We start from the raw sequence: 17,308 nt of genomic DNA, 5'->3' as shown, positions 1-17,308 counted from the left end.
CTTTCTGTAGTTTGTTTCCCATATTTTTATTATTTTAACCACTTTCATAATAACGTAATTTTGAGACCAAAAAAGGACAGAGAACAGGGGAGCACAGATTCCTTAATTCTGGGAGAAGCTGGCAATGTAGGGATGCCCTACGTGGCTCATCTGGCCTGGAATCATCGATCCATCCTTCTTCAACTTCTTTGTACTCCCCAGAAACATTAGAAAAGCTTCTCAGTCTTGATACACTCAGCACCATTCTCTTATTTCACTGACAAGGTGGGAGAGAGAAGATTAAAATTCCCAATCTACCAAAACAGACCATGTCTAAAACCAATTAAGTCAACCAACAATAGTACATGCATATGACTTATGAACATTAAGGAAGACACTAGCAGAAACAGATAAAAGAATTTTAAATTCTTCTCTGGGGAAACAATAACAGGGGAGGCCAACTACTAGAGCCTAAGAGATTGTTGCATTTTTATAAGCATCTAGCACTACGTGGCTTTTCAAGTCAACTGCCAATATTTCTCTGATTTGTCAAAGTTACAAAATGAAGGTAATAAAACCTACCCTCCTAGTGATCTCCTTTAGCTTAATGCACTCCAGAGAGGAACTCAGACAGAGAAAGTGTGGATTGATGTGCTTGTGGAGCCATGCGAACTGGGACACAGCAGATAGGAGGTACTTGACCCCGTGGGAAGAGCACTGGCTGTGGCATCAGATGGCTGGGTTCCAATCTTGACCTTGGTGCCCCCATGCTGTGTGGCCTTGGGCAAGGCCCATTAACTCCCTGAGCCTCTCTATCCCAGAGAGGCAGGTATTCAAACCCCATATAAGCAACAAGAGGATTTAAGGATTTTGATCCCAACCCAGTGATACAAACCAAACTCACAGTGAGGCTGCAAGGCATGGGGACCTGAAAGGTCTGGGCCAGGTGAGCGACAGCCTTGGAAAGATGGGACCCCAGATAAAAGATACAGGTGTCTCACCCATGAACCAGGCACTGAACCTAAACCCAGGTCTCCAGACCTGAGCTGAAATTTCCTCCTCCAAACACTGTTCTGTGTAGAAGATTTAGGGTTCTGTGACCTCAGAAAGGAAGTGAGTGTCCCAGGTGTCAGCCTGCATCACTCTGAGTGAGGTTCACCCACACCGTGAGCCCACCTGACCCCGGCATAGGCCCTCTTGGACAAAATCTTTCTTCAATTCTTTCCAATTAAAAAAAATTTTTTTTAAATCACCAAATTACTTAGCCTTAGTATCAAGAATTTGACCCAAAAGAGAAACCTCCAGCCCTTTAGGGCAGGGTCCAATTCATCACTATGTCAAGCTTTGTCACAAGTCTTGTCACAGCTGTTATCCTATGAAAAGCAGATCAAGGCTTCCAAGAACATGCCCAGCATAAGCTCCAAGCACTTTAAAGAGCTCACAGTTTCTGCTCACAGCCCAGAGGAAGCCTGACAACTACCCAGTTGTCAAGGGTCCCTTTGCCTCCCCCTTGTCCTGGAATCAGGGCCAACACTGGTTTGGGGATAAGAGAGACCTGGCAGGTCCACGCTCCCCTGGGACTGCCATAGGATACCTTTCTCCCCTCTCCACTCCCTGTGCCTAAAATCACCCAGGCCCCATTCGGACAGCACTATTCTTGCCAGTTTGTCATGGCATGAGATGGTAGAAAGATGTCCTGTAAAGGAGCCCTGGGCCGAGAGAGAGAACACAGAATTCCAGATGGAGTTCAAAGTACACCCATCAGTACTGGAGTACAATAGGGGCCATAGTCTGAAATCTCCCCAAAGGCCCAAGGAACACAGCCCATTCTCTGCATAGACAGCAAGTAGGGGTGAACTTATAGACCTGCAGATTCATTTCATTCCCCCCAAAAAAAGTTTATTCTTCAGCACTTCATACTTGGCAAGAGTTAATTGCAATGTCAAGTCATACAATGATTAAATTCAGAAAAGATTTCTGGTTCAGAGAAAAACCCTTGAGACCAGCTTTGATTCCATCAGCACATGGTAAGGGACCCAAGTGGGAGAGGCAGCAGAGGGAGGGTTAAGGGGAATACTTAGCCAGTGATTAAATGTCATTTTCCTTGAGTCAAGCGATTCTCATTTTATTCAAGTGTCCTGGAAAATGATGAACTTTTTTTTTTTCATTTTGGGGAATTCTTTTTTGGCCAATGAATAACTCTCAATCATCTGCTTTTAAAAGTATTGTGCAATTTCTAAGGAATGATTTTTTTTTTTTTTTTTTTTTTTTTTTTTTTTTTTTTTTAAATCAGGCTGACACTGCCAACTCCTGCTGGTTGGGGTTTTCCGAATCACCTACAGAAAGACGGCTGCTCTGCGGAGAGCCTGTCTGGGACACTGGCCTATATATCCTGTGCCCCAAAGCATCTGTTTCCTCAAAGATGTAGCCAGGGGGCTCAGCATATGAGGCCGGGCACCTGCCCATATCCTTAGGAGTAAAGCTGATGCTGTATGTGGTCTGGCCCTCCACAGGGATATTTCCTTGTGGGCCGGCCCAGGGAGGTTTACAGCTTTTGGTATTAATGGGTGGGTGGGGCACATAATGGGCCCGAGTCGTGGTCAGACAATCCAAGGGCTCGGTGGGAATGTTCAGCTGGGGAACGGGCTTGACTAGCTCTGGGCGCATGCTAGGCCACTGCTTATAGTCGTCCTTGGTAGTAGAGGAGCCTTCGAAGCGACCACACTTCTTGACTGAGAGCACTGGTCGGCACGACTGAGCTGGGGCACCCTTAGGGTATGTGTAATGGGCCTGCACTGTGGTCAGAAGGTCCATCTTTTCTTCAGGAGGGACATAGGTGACAGGAACTTTGGAGAACATCTGGGGCGTTGGCCAAGCTTGGTATTTATCTCGAAACTCAGTGGTGTTAGAGAAAGGCATGTCAAAACCACAGGGCCTGGTCGCAGGTTTCAAGCTCTTGGCTGGCTCTCCCCTCAGGCCCCGGTAGGATTCCTTGTGGGTGGTAAGGCTTTCAAAGGGGATTTCACAGGGTCTGAACTTCTCCGCTTCGTACACAAAGCGCTTCTCCATTGGGTGGGCCACGTAGCTCATCTTGTAGTTAGTCAGATCCTCCAGGGGGATGTTACAGAGCTTGGGCACAGCCAGAGGCTTACAACTCAAGGTGTTCACTCGGCTCTTTACAGAATAGTCATCCTGGTGTGTGGTTCTACTATCAAACCGGGTCGATACTGGCCGGTAGTGGTGTTCTGGACGCAGGAGCTCTCGTCTTGGTTGGTTCCATGGTAAGTAATCAGCTGAAAATAAAACAGTAGTGGTGACTACTTATCAATCAAGTCCACTTAACTTGCATGTATTCTAAGGGGCCTCAAAGCCTTAAACCGGTCTCCAATGAGATGGTCCTTGAGACAAGGGAAGAGGAGAACAGATCTCTTCTACTACGTCAACCAAGGGTTTAATATTTCAACTTTACGGTATTTGGAAGTTACTATGCAGAACAGATGAATTGACAGGAGTCTCATCATAACCCACAATGCTACATGCAGGGATTTTAGAGAGTCCACAGCTGTGGGAGGATCTAGAATTTGATTCCAGCTGAGGAGTGCACTGGCGTACCTTGATCGAAGAATGGTTCTATTCCTCTATGGGGAAGGGGCCCTCTCTGAATCAGCACAGAGTGGAAAGATATGCAGGGTGTAGTGAGATAGGGGATTCACAGCCCACCACTGGTGGGCCACCAGCCAGACCAAGCAGACCTCCCTTCTCATCCATGGGGTGATCATGATTACATCCCTTTAACCCACACATGTAATCCACATAAATCAAATATGCTGCCTCAAGAGAATAAAGGCATTGTATTGGCTGGAGAGAGAACAGAAGATGCCACATGCATAGAGTTTATCATGTGATAGGCAATATTCTAAATACTTTCTATATTAACTCTTTTAATCTTCAGACAGTCCTAATCAGATGGGTGCTTTCAATATGCCTGTTTTATAGATGTAGAAACAGAGGCACCGAGAACTTAGGAAACTTGCCCAAGGTCACTTGCCTAAACGTGAAAAAGCATGGCTGCAAACCCAGATCCAAAATCCAGCTCTGGACCCACTCTACTACCTGGTTCTGACAATCGAGGAACACTAACTATGCACCAGCTAACTACACTCAGGAATTTCCATGCATAACCTTGTTTCATCTTACACTCACGCTTTATATGGGTGTAATTACCTCTATTTTACAGATTTCCAAGAGCAGGATTCAGAGTGGCTAAGAAACTTTTCTAAAGGTCACATGGCTAGGGAATTAAGAGTTGGAATTTAAACGACATAGTTGACTCCAATATCATGTTCTTCCTACAGCCTCTATTATGGCTAGGAGCACAATATATCTAGAGAGACTGAAGGTTAAAGGAGAATGAAAAATAACCAGGGAATATTTGCAGAAGAAGGAGAATTTCAGAATATTTGAAGAATGAAAAGCATAGGTCAACCATATCTAGGGCATGTCGGTCTCAAGAGGAACCTTTGCTATGGGACTGGCATGGCCATGATAATGAGAGGACTGCACCCAAAGAAAATAGGCCCTAAAGATGGCCTCCATGCATACTGAGGAGCAAGTTTTGTCCTCAAATCATACTCTAGGATGCTTTTAAAGTAACTTCCCCATAAATCCTAGGGGCATATTTGACACTGAAATCTAAATGAGAAGAATAGGGCAGCAAACCATACCATTCAAACACCTTGATAGTGCTTCCACTCTTGTCATAATACTGGGCTCTCACCCAAGTCCTACATTGTCTCCACTGTGTCCATCAACTACCAGATCTAAACTAACCAGTATGAAATCCTAGTGAACCTTCTGAATCCACAGGGAATTCTCCTACTTACAGCTTTACAAAGAGTTAGGAACAAAAACAGCTTCTGAGGAGTCTTGGTTATATAGGGCCAATACCAGTGGAGTCCATAGGCACACTTCTTAAAAACATTTTTACTGAAATAAAATCTGTATAACACAAAATGCACCATCTTACCTTTTTAAATTATGGAATAATGTTTACAGAGTTGTGCAACCATCACAAAAACTCAGTTACAGAACAATTCTACTATAAATCTATAAAAATCTATAAATCTAAATCTAGATTTTATAAATTAGATTTTATAAATCTAAAAATCTTGATCTATAAAAATATAGATCAAGCCCATCTGCAATTGATCTTCACTCCCATTACCAGTCAACCATTCTATCTGCTCTTGGTCTCTATAGATCTGCCTTTTCTGATCATCTTATATAAACTAAATTGGACAGTACCTTGAGATCCATCCCTGTTGCAGCATGTATCAGTTCACTCCTTTTACTACTGAATAGTATTACCCTTTCCATTCATTGACTGATGAATATTTGGGTTGTTTCTACTTGTTAGCTATTAGGAAAATTTCTGCTATAAACATTCATGGTCTTTGTATGGGTATATATTTCATTTCTCTTAGGTAGATACTGAGAGCAGAATGGCTAGGTTATATGGTATATCTACGTTTAGCTTTTTTTTTTTTTTTTAATTTTTTATTTTTTATAAACATATATTTTTATCCCCAGGGGTACAGGTCTGTGAATCACCAGGTTTACACACTTCACAGCACTCACCAAATCACATGCCCTCCCCAATGTCCATAATCCCAACCCCTTCTCCCAAACCCCCTCCCCCCAGCAATCCTCAGTTTGTTTTGTGAGATTAAGAGTCACTTATGGTTTGTCTCCCTCCCAATCCCATCTTGTTTCATTTATTCTTCTTCTACCCACTTAAGCCTCCATGTTGCATCACCACTTCCTCATATCAGGGAGATCATATGATAGTTGTCTTTCTCTGCTTGACTTATTTCGCTAAGCATGATACGCTCTAGTTCCATCCATGTTGTTGCAAATGGCAAGATTTCATTTCTTTTGATGGCTGCATAGTATTCATTGTGTATATATACCACATCTTCTTGATCCATTCATCTGTTGATGGACATCTAGGTTCTTTCCATAGTTTGGCTATTGTGGACATTGCTGCTATAAACATTCGGGTGCATGTGCCCCTTTGGATCACTACATTTGTATCTTTAGGGTAAATACCCAATAGTGCAATTGCTGGGTCATAGGGCAGTTCTATTTTCAACATTTTGAGGAACCTCCATGCTGTTTTCCAGAGTGGCTGCACCAGCTTGCATTCCCACCAACAGTGTAGGAGGGTTCCCCTTTCTCCGCATCCTCGCCAGCATCTGTCATTTCCTGACTTGTTGATTTTAGCCATTCTGACTGGTGTGAGGTGATATCTCATTGTGGTTTTGATTTGTATTTCCCTGATGCCGAGTGATATGGAGCACTTTTTCATGTGTCTGTTGGCCATCTGGATGTCTTCTTTGCAGAAATGTCTGTTCATGTCCTCTGCCCATTTCACGTTTAGCTTTTTAAGATAGTACAAACTTTCCCTAGTGGATGTACCATTTTACCTTCTCACCAGCAAGTTGTGAAAGTTCTAATTCCTCCACACCTTCACCAACATTTGTTTTTAAATTATAGACACTATAGTTGGTGCTTACTAGTATGCCACCACAGTTTACTTTACATTTCCCCCTATAACTCATGATGGCAATAAAAAGAAACACAGAGTTAAAGAAAAGGAGCAGACACAGGAATATTCCCAAACTTCCCTATGACCCTGCAATTGCACTCCTGGGTATTTACCCCAAAAATATAGATGTCATGAAAAGAAGGGCCATCTGTACCCCAATGTTTATAGATAGCAGCAATGGCTACGGTCACCAAACTATGGAAAAGAACCAAGATGCCCTTCCACGGACGAATGGATAAGGAAAATGTGGTCCATATACACTATGGAGTATTATGCCTCCATCAGAAAGGATGAATACCCAACTTTTGTAGCAACATGGACGGGACTTGAAGAGATTATGCTGAGTGAAATAAGTCAAGCAGAGAGAGTCAATTATCATATGGTTTCACTTATTTGTGGAGCATAACAAATAGCATGGAAGACATGGGGAATTAGAGAGAAGGGAGTTGGGGTAAATTGGAAGGGGAGGTGAATCATGAGAGACTATGGACTCTGAAAAACAATCTGAGGGGTTTGAAGTGGCGGGGGGAGGTGGGAGGTTGGGGTACCAGGTGGTGGGTATTATAGAGGGCACGGATTGCATGGAGCACTGGGTGTGGTGAAAAAATGAATACTGTTATGCTGAAAATAAATAAATTAATTTTTTTTAAAAAACACAAAAAAGAAAAAAAAAGAGCTGAACAAAATGGAGATAAGCCCTATGCTAGATAGAGAATTCAAAGTAAAAGTCATAAAGACATTCACTGGACCCTAAAGAAGAGTTTGCAGTGAGAACTTCAACAAAAAGACAGAATATACAAAAAAGAACAGTCAAACTGAATATATAACTGAAATTTAAAATATACCACACGGGAATCAAGAGCAGATTAGAGATACAGATTAGAGATGCAGAAGAATGGGTCAATAATCTGGAAGACAGGATAATGAAAGCAATCAACGCAAACATCAAAGAGAAAAGAAAATATCTAAAAATGAGGATAGGTTAAGGGACATCTGCAACATCACCAAACATAATAACATTTACACTACAGAGGTCCCAGGAGAAGGAGAGACATATGGGGACAGAAAACCTATTTTTTTCCCACAATTTCTCGTTGTGCCTTTATTATGATGTGTCATGACCAGCATTTTTTTTTCCTCTTCCTAATGCTTTTTTTTAATTAAATTAATTTATTTTCAGAAAAACAGTATTCATTATTTTTTCACCAGAAAAACTATTTGAAGAAATTTCTAACCTAGGAAATAAAAGAGACATCCAAGGTCCAGGAGGCACAGAGAGCCCCTAACAGGATGAATCCAAAGACATCCACACCTACATACAATAATTACATACATACATACAATACATATAATAATTAAAGTTACAAAGATTAAGGATAAAGAGAATCTTAAGAGCAGGAGGAGAAAACAGTTACATACAAAGGAAATGCTATAAGGTTGTGAGCTGTTTTTTAGCAGAAAGTCTGAAGGCTAGAGTGGCATGATATATTCAAGATACTGAAAGGAAGAAAAAAAAAACCTACAACCAAGAACACTCTACCCAGCAAGGCTCTCATTCAGAACTGGAGGAGAGAAAGGATTTCCCAAATGGAAGTTAAGAGTTCATCACCAGTAAACTAGCCTTATTAGAAATGTTGAAGTGACTTCTTTAAATGGAAAGAAACTGCCACAACTAGAAGAAAATATGAAAGGATAATATTTCATAAGTAAAAGAAAACATACAGTAAAAGTAGTAATCACTTAAGATGCCAGTATGGAGGTTGAAACACAAAAGTAGTAAGACCAGTTATATCTACAAAAAGTAGTCAAGAAATACACAAAAAGAAGTAAAATACGACATCAGGTACACAAAATGTAGATGGGGAGGAAAAAATTCGTGCTTTTAGAATGTATTTAAACTTAAGCAATCACCAACTTAAAATAGACCTATTGACTGCCATACACATAGGAGATTGTATGTGACCCAATGGTAACCATAAACCAAAAACTTGTAATACACAAAAAATAAAGAGAAAGGAATCCAAGTATAGCATTAAAGAAAGAGAACAAACTACAAAGGAAAAAAGAAAGTAACAGAGAAAAACTAAAAACAACAACAACAACCAGAAAACAATTAATGAAATGGCAATCATTAGAGTCCGGGACCACCAGACAGATTCACAAGTGAATTCCACCAAACAGTTTAAGAAGATTAATACCTATTTTCCTCTAAACTATTCCAAAAAAGAACAGAAGAGGAACGAAAGCCTCCAAATACATTCTATGAGGCATTACCCTGATACAAAAAAAACAGAAAAAGACACTATGAAAAAAGAGAACTACAGGCCAATAGCCCTGATGAACATAAGGATGTTGAGGACAACAAAATATAAGCAAGCCACATTCAAAAATACATTAAAAGGATCATTCACCATGATCAGCTGGGATGTATTCCAAGGATGCAAGGATGATTCAATATTCATAAATCACTCAACAGAAGCGCAACATCAACAAAAAGAATAAAAACCATATAATCCTCTCAAGAGATGTTAAAAAAAAAAAGCATTCAACAAAATTCAATATCCCTTCACAATTTAAAAATATCTCAACAAAATGGGTTTAGAGGGAACATATTTCAACATAATAAAAGCTACATATGAAAAACCCATAGTTAATACCATCCTCACTGATGAAAAACTGAGAGCTTTTCCTCTAAGATCAGGAACGAAACAAGTATGTCCATTCTTTCCACTTTTATTCAACATGCTGCAACAAGCCGAAGCCCCAGCAATCAGACAAGAGAAAAAATAAAAGTTATCTAAATTAGCAAGAAAGAAGTTAAGTTGTCACTACTTGCAGATGACATAATACTAAACATAGAGAACCCTGAAGATTCCACCAAAAAACTACTAGAATAGATGAATTCAGTAAAGTTGTAGAATACAAAATTAATACACAGAAATCAGTTGTGTTTCTATACAGAAATAAGAAAATAACAAAAAGGGGTGCATGGGTCATTCAGTTATGTGTCTGCTTTTGGCTCAGGTCATGATCCCAGGGTCCCGGGATCTAGCCCTGCACGGGGCTCCCAGCAGGGAGTCTGCTTCTCTCTTTTTCACCCTCTGCCCCTCCCCATCACTCATTCTCTCTCTTTCAAAAAAATAAAATCTTTTAAGTAGCAAAAAGAAAAAATAATTTTATTTACAAGTGTGCCAAAAAGAATAAAATACCTAGGAACTTAACTAAGGAAGACCTGTACTCTGAAAACTATAAAACCCTGATGAAAGAAATTAATGACACAAATGGAAAGATATCCCATGGATTAGAAGAATTAATATTGTTAAGATGTCCATATTACCTAAAGCAATCTACAGATTCAGTGCAATTCCTATCAAAATACCAATAGCATTTTTCACAGAACTAGAAAAACAATTTGTAGACAACCACAATACAAACCCAAAGAGCCAAACCAATCTTGAGAAGGAATAGAGGTGTCCCAATCCCAGATTTGAAGATATACTACACACAGTTATAGTAATCAAAACAGTATGGTACTGGCACAAAAACAGACTTACAGATCAATGGACAAAATTCAGACAGAAATAGACATATACATATATGATCAATTAATCTCTGACAAAGGAAACAAGAATATGCAATGGGAAAAAGACACTCTCCTCAATAAATGCTGCTGGAAAAAAACAGGATAGCTACATGCAAAAGAATGAAACTGGACCACTTTCTAAAACCACATACAAAAATAAATCAAAATACATTAAAGGCCAAAACGTGACACCTCAAACCATAAAACTTCCAAAATATAGGCAGTAACCTCTTGGACAAATTTAGGATGATTTTGTGGATCTGTTTCCTCAGGCAAAGGAAACAAAATTTTTAAAAAACCATGGGGAAGGTGTTGGGCCCCTAGGTGGCTCAGTCAGTTAAGCATCTGCCTTAGGCTCGGGGTCATGATCCCAGAGTCCTGAGATTGAGCCCCACATAAAGCTCCCTGCTCAGTCAAGAGCCTGCTTCTCCCTCTCCCTCTGCCCGCCACTCTGCCTACTTGTGCACTATCAAATAAAATCTTTAAAAAAAAGAAAAACTATTGGGACTACCTCAAACTAAAAAGCTTTTGTGCAGCAAAGGAAGCCATCAATAAGAGGAAAAGGTGACATACTGATTGGGAGAAGATATTTGCAAATCATATATTTGATAAGGGGCTACTATCCAAAATAAATAAAGAACTCCTATGACTCAATAAACTCAATAGCAAAAGAAAAAAAAATTCAATTTAAAAAACGGGTATGGAGCACTGGGTGTGGTGTATAAACAATGAATTCTGTTATGCAGAAAAGAAATTAATAAAAAAAAAATGGGCAGAGAATCTTAATAGACAGTTTTCCAAAGAAGACATACAGATGGCCAACCGTTACATGAAAAGTTGCTCAACATCATTAATCTTTAGGGAAATGCAAATTAAAACCAAAATAAGATATTACCTCAAACCGGTCAGAATGGCTAGTTTCAAAAATACAAGAAAAACCAAATGTTTGGTAGGATATAAAGAAAAGGAAGGCCTCATACACTGTTGGTGGGAACTAAGTAAAGTGGTACAGCCACTGTGGAAAACACTATGGAGGTTCCTCAAAAATTTTGTATACAAATAGCATATGAGTCAATAATTCCACTACTGGATATTTGCCCAAAGAATATAAAAACACTGGGACACCTGGGTGGCTCAGTATGTTAAGCATCTGGCTTCAGCTCAGGTCATGATCCTGGGGTCATGGGATTGATCCCACGTCAAGCTCTCTGCTCAGCAGGGAACCTGCTTCTCCCTCTCCCTCCCTGCTCCCTATGCTTATGCTCTATCATATGAATAAATAAAATCTTTAAACAAAAAAAAAAAGAAAGAAAGAAAAGAAAAACATGAATTTGAAAAGATATGAATCCATATTTTGTTGCAGCATTACTTACCATAGTCAAGATATGGAAACAACCCAAGTGTCCACTTACAGATGAATGGATAAAAATGTGTATTTATACACAATGGAGTATTACCCATAAAAAGTATGACATTTTGCCATGCATGACAAAATGGATGACCTAGAGGTTATTACACTAAGTGATAAGTCAGAGAGAGAAAGATCAATACCATATGATTTTGCATGTATGTGGAAACTAAAAAACAAAATGAACATCAAAACCAGACTCTAAAATTGAGAGAACTGGTGTTTGTCAAAAGGGTAGTGGGAGTTGGGCCAAATGGGTGAAGGAGATAAGAAATACAAACTTCTGGTTGTAAGTCACAGGGATGAAAAGTATAGCATAGGGACTATAGTCCATAATGTTGTAATATACTTACCATGAGCAGCATTTTATAACATATATAATTGATTATAAATTTGTTATATGTCAACTGTATACTTCAATTGATATTTTTCAAATTTTAATAGTAACAAACAATGTTGAATACCTCTGCATGTGCTTATTAGCCATTCAGACGTCCTTTTTGGTAAAATGTCTTCAAGTCATTTGCCCATTTTTTAAATTGTTTATCATCTTACTATCGAGTTATAAGTTATCTGCACATTCCAGATACAAGTCTTATACCAGATAAGTGATTTGTAACTATTTTTTCCCATTTATCAGTTATGGTCTCATTTTCTTAATAATTCTTTTGAAGCACACAGAAGTTTTAAATTTTTATAAGATGAAATTTTTTTCCTATGTCTTGGCCTAAAAGATTTATAGTTTTACATCTTACATCTAGGTCTCTGATCTTTTCTGATTTTTTAGTATGATGTAAGGTAAAGACCTAAGTTCATCTTTTTGCATACAGATCTTCAATTTTTCCAGCATCATTTTTCAAAATGACAAAATTTTAGCCATTCTAGTTCATTTCAATTTGATATATAAAATTCAGGATCAGCTTGACAATTTCTGGGGGAAAAAGCAGTCTGTTGGGACTTTGATAGGAACAGCATTGAATCTTTAGATCAATTGGGGAGCAACTCTAGCTTATTAAGCATTGTATCTTCTAACCCATGTACATGGATTATCTCACCATCTATTTACATATTTCTCTCAGCACTGTTTTTGAAGTTCAGTGTACATGTCTTAAAGGTCTTTCTCAAAAAATTATCCCAAATATTTTATTAATTTTGAAGCTATTGAGGAGAACTTTTTCTTAATTTCATTTTCCAATTGTCAATGTTAATATATAGAAATACATTATATATACTTGGCTGAATTTATGTATTCATTCTAGTGATAATCCCTTAGGATGATCTGCACACAGGATATCAGATAATCCCCTAGGATTATCTGCACACAGGATTATGTTGTCTGAGAATAAGAGAGTTTTGTGTCTTCCTAATTTAGATGCATTTGCTTATTCTTCTTGCACTACGTACTGGCTATAACCTCCAGAACAATGTTCAATGGAAGGGGTAGGAACAGACAACTAGACTGGTTCCCAATATTAGGGCACAAAGCATTCAGTCTTTCTGCATTGTGTGATATTAGCTATAGGGCTCTCTGTGGATACTCTTTAGTAGGCTGAGGAAGTTCCCGTCTAATGCTAGCTTGTTGACAGCTTTTATGATTATCAGATATTGTCAAATGTCTTCTCTGTGTCTCTAATCATGTGGTTTTGTCTTTTACTTTACTAATGTGGCATATTAATTTATTTCTGATTTACTTTCTTATTTCTGAATGCAAACAACCTTGCATTCCTGGTACAATCCTTACAGTTTTATGATTATTGGTTGTTTTTTTAAAATAGAAAAGAGTAGACATTACCTACATAATTACCTTTTTATCAATGCACTTTATTTCCTTATGTGGATTTGTATTACTGTTCAGTATTAATCCAGTCCAAAGGACTTTTTTATTTCCTATAAGGAAAGTTAGCTAGTTTTCATCTTGGAATGTCCTTATTTTCTCTTAACATGATCTTTTGCCAGTTATAGAATCCTTGGTTGACAGATTTTTCAGTACTTTGACTAGGTCATCTTTCTGCCCTCAGTCCTCCATTGTTTCTGATGAAAACTTAGTTGTTACTGTCATTTCCCTGTATGTGGTAAGTTTTTTGGGGGTTTTTTTTTTCCTCCTTTGCTTCTTTCCAAATCTTTGCCTTTGGCTTCCAACAGTTTAAGTATTATGTGACTAAATATGGATCTCTGTTTATTCGATTTGGACTATGCTTCTTGGATATGTAGATTAATATTTCTTCCACCTTTTTCTTCTTCTGGGGTTCCCATCATGAGTACATTGTACAGTTGATGATATCCCACAACTCTGAGTTTCTATTTTTCTTCCTTCTTTCCTGTTCTTCAGATTGGATAGTATTTATTGATTTATCCCCATTTTCGCTGATTCTTCCTTCTGCCAATTTAAATCTACATTTAAGACACTATAATTATTTTGTTATTGTCCTTTCAATTCCAATGTTTTAATTTTTACGGATTCCTTTTATTGGTATTCTCTAATAAGAAACTATTATAACTATTATAATCTTCAAACACGATTTCCTGGGGTGCCTGGGTGGCTGAGTCAGTTAAGTGTCAATTTTTTTTTAATATTTTACTTATTTGAGAGAAAGAGTGAGAGAGAGGCAGAGCATGAGCAGGGGGAGGATCAGAGCAAGAGGGAGAAGCAGACTTCCCACTGAGCAGGAAGCAATGCAGGGCTCAATCCCTGGACTCCGGGATCAAGCCCCAAACTGAAGGCAGATGCTTGTTTAATTGACCAAACCACCCAGGCACCCCTAAGCATCTAACTCTAGATTTTAGCTCAGGTCTGAATCTCAGGGTTGTGAGATCAAGCCCCACAGTAAGCTCTGTGCCTACTTAAGAGTCTCTCCCCCTTCCTTCCGCCCCCCCCACCCCCAACCCCACCCCTCCACTCAGTCTTACACAGGTGTGCACATGCTCTCTCTAAAAAAAATAAATAAGAAATAAAAATAAATCATGTTTCCTGTTGTTCTTTGGACATATTTATAATAAGTACTTTGAAATAGTCTGCCAGATCTAATATCTAGGCCTCTTCAGATGTAGTTTTTGTTTTGTTTTAAATATTTTATTTATTTATTTGACAGAGATCACAAGTAGGCAGAGAGGCAGGCAGAGAGAGAGGGGGAAGCAGACTCCCTGCTCAGCAGAGAGCCTGATAATGGGGCTCGATCCCAGGACCCTGAAATTATGACCTGAGCTGAAGGCAGAAGCTTCACCCACTGAGCCACACAGGCACCCTCAAACGTAGTTTTTATTTACTGCTTTTTCTCCCTGAACTACATTTCTCTGTTCCTTTTTATACCTTATACTTTCTTGCTAAGAACTCAGCATTTCAGATAATATGCTATAACAACTCCTAATGCCAACTCCACTGCAAGCTGTTTTTGCTGTTTAGTGACTTGCCTACAGTAATTCTATGGAGTCTTTTGTCCCCAGCAGAGTGTAGCCACTGATGTTTTGCTTAGTTTCTTCTTCTAATTGTTTTTAAGCCAAGATTCCTTAAAGTTACCCTGTGTTAGCATTGTTTAGTAATTAGCCAATGATTATCGAAAGTTATGCTTAAACACCTTATGCCAGTAAGTCTTTCAACCCTTTGCTAATGAATCTGTGTGTGGGTTAGGGAACACAGTCAAAGATCAGACCATTTACAACTCTGCCTTGGCTATTCATTTCTTCTGGGATTTCTTGTATCTCCTCTCTACCTGGACCAGGCATACTCTTCAGCCAGAGAAGAAGAGTACATCACTAGACCCTGTCTCTTATCTCTCTTGAGCCTGCGTACTGCCTTGCCCATATACAGTCTTCTGTAGATGGCACATGTAAGAGCTTATCAAGGCCTTTCCTATTCTCTGGATGTCCTTACTAGATTTCTGGCTGCTCTGCTGCTTACCCCAACTAATTCTGCAACCCCTGACTAGCTACAGAAGCTGTCCTCACTGAGTTTTTTTGAACCCAGTGGGTATGTATTCTACTCCAAGACAAGTTAGCCCCGACTGGCAGAAGACCTTTTGGGTTTCACAGCCCAGCCTACCCTGGGCAGAACCACCACATAGATTAAACCTGGAAGGAAGGGTGATGGAAGCACCACCAGGATAAAAAACCACAAACTCCCACCTTTTATAATGATGGCTTAGCAGTTTTTCTTGAATAAATGCTTCTCGACTTGTTGTGTGTCTTTAGTTGATTTCCAGAGCCCTAACATGGTTGGTTTTTATTGTTTTGTCCAGTTTATTGTTGCTTTTTAGGAAGAGGATTTACTGAGCTCCTCACTCCAACCCTCCAGAAGTCTGGACATCCCACCCCCATACTCTTAAGTTTATTTTAGGCCAATAATACTACCAACTCTTTCTTTTAAATTTGCCTCATTTTAATTGAAAATCTAATCTTTCTCTGAGAGCCATTAATGGCTCTATCAGCATCTTGAAAGCATTAGGGGCCTTGGAGGGAACCATCTTGCTGAATATAAACCACATGTTTCCCTTTCAGACTTCAGGCCCCACTCAAATGGGGGCATCTACCTGTAGATGCCTACACACTGCCTCAAGGTGCGTGGGGTGGGGAGGAGAGGGTTTTTCTGGCCCTCTTCTGTGATGGATGAGGTGTTAAGAAAACAGGTTCCTAGGCAGCAAACTGCCTCATGTGATTTCTGACACCCAACAATACAGTCAAAACCACATTATTATCCAACCTCTAACTTCCTCCACCCAACATGTATTACAAAAAATCCTGCATAGGACCCTGAAAAACCTCAAAATTCCACATGACAAACTATATACATGCCTGAAAAGCTATCAGTAAAGCCTTTCAGGGCCAGGGTGTCATGTGGGTAATTGGTAAGAATCTCTTTAGAAGGGATTCCATTCAGTAATATGTCTTTAAGGAAAAAAAAAAAAATCCTTAGCTAAACCTAAAGCTGAGCATCAAGTAATTACACTTTCAATCTTCCCAATTGCAGTGTTTTGAAAACGTCAAAATTACAACCAAATGCTGCTGGAGCATATTTAATGGTGGTTTTCTGGACTCCGCCAAAGGTGCTGGCCATAATAGAAGAAAAAAGTTTGCATATTTTTCTTGTAGAGCTATAGTACATGGAACACAGACATAACATAGATGGCACCCGTTGAAATACACACATTTAATGACCTTGGACTTTGGTTTTGTTCTTCTCCTTTGGGAGAAGAATCAATATATGTCCATAAAACTATGAAGGATGCTATGGAAAAGACTTCCTGGAGCACCTGGGTGGCTCAGTGGGTTGCGCCTCTGCCTTCAGTTCAGATCATGATCTCAGGGTCCTGGGATCAAGCCCCACATTGAGCTCTCTGCTCAGCAGGGAGCCTGCTTCCCCCTCTCTCTCTGCCTGCCTCTCTGCCTACTTATGATCTCTGTCAAATAAATAAATAAATAAATCTTTAAAAATTTTTGAAAAAAAGGATTTCCTAAGGAAGCAAATGTCCACAAGAGACAAGTCATGGAAAGGTGATACACCAAGTGATGAGGCAAGGGTGTGGCCCCCTCATTCATGCACAAGGCTTTGCAAGGGAGAGTAACTGTCCTGCTTCACTCCTGCTCTAAGCAAGGACCCACAGAGTAATGGACTAGGTGGGAATTTGAATAAATCTAAGTCCAGACTGTGTCACCTGGAGCCTTATAAACAACGATTCATTCATTGATTTCCTCGCTAAAAAAACAGACATTTTTCATGCTCCCCCTAAGGAGCATGTGA

General features: G+C 39.4%; 1 protein-coding gene across 1 annotated transcript in view; it reads right to left on the bottom strand.

The window, feature by feature from the left end:
• Nucleotides 1-2,242: 2,242 nt before the first annotated feature.
• SAXO1 (stabilizer of axonemal microtubules 1) overlaps nucleotides 2,243-17,308 on the bottom strand; it is a 129,147-nt gene continuing 114,081 nt past the window's right edge. The window contains exon 4 of the mRNA XM_059142859.1: nucleotides 2,243-3,272. Within this exon, the coding sequence (XP_058998842.1) occupies nucleotides 2,269-3,272 (1,004 nt within the window). The 3' untranslated portion in view covers nucleotides 2,243-2,268. The remainder of the gene's footprint in view (nucleotides 3,273-17,308) is intronic.

This window comes from Mustela lutreola, chromosome 12, assembly GCF_030435805.1.
Source record: "Mustela lutreola isolate mMusLut2 chromosome 12, mMusLut2.pri, whole genome shotgun sequence".
Classification (NCBI taxonomy): domain Eukaryota; kingdom Metazoa; phylum Chordata; class Mammalia; order Carnivora; family Mustelidae; genus Mustela; species Mustela lutreola.
The sequence above is the reverse complement of the archived record's forward strand: the minus strand, read 5'-3'. Positions and strand labels throughout refer to the sequence as shown.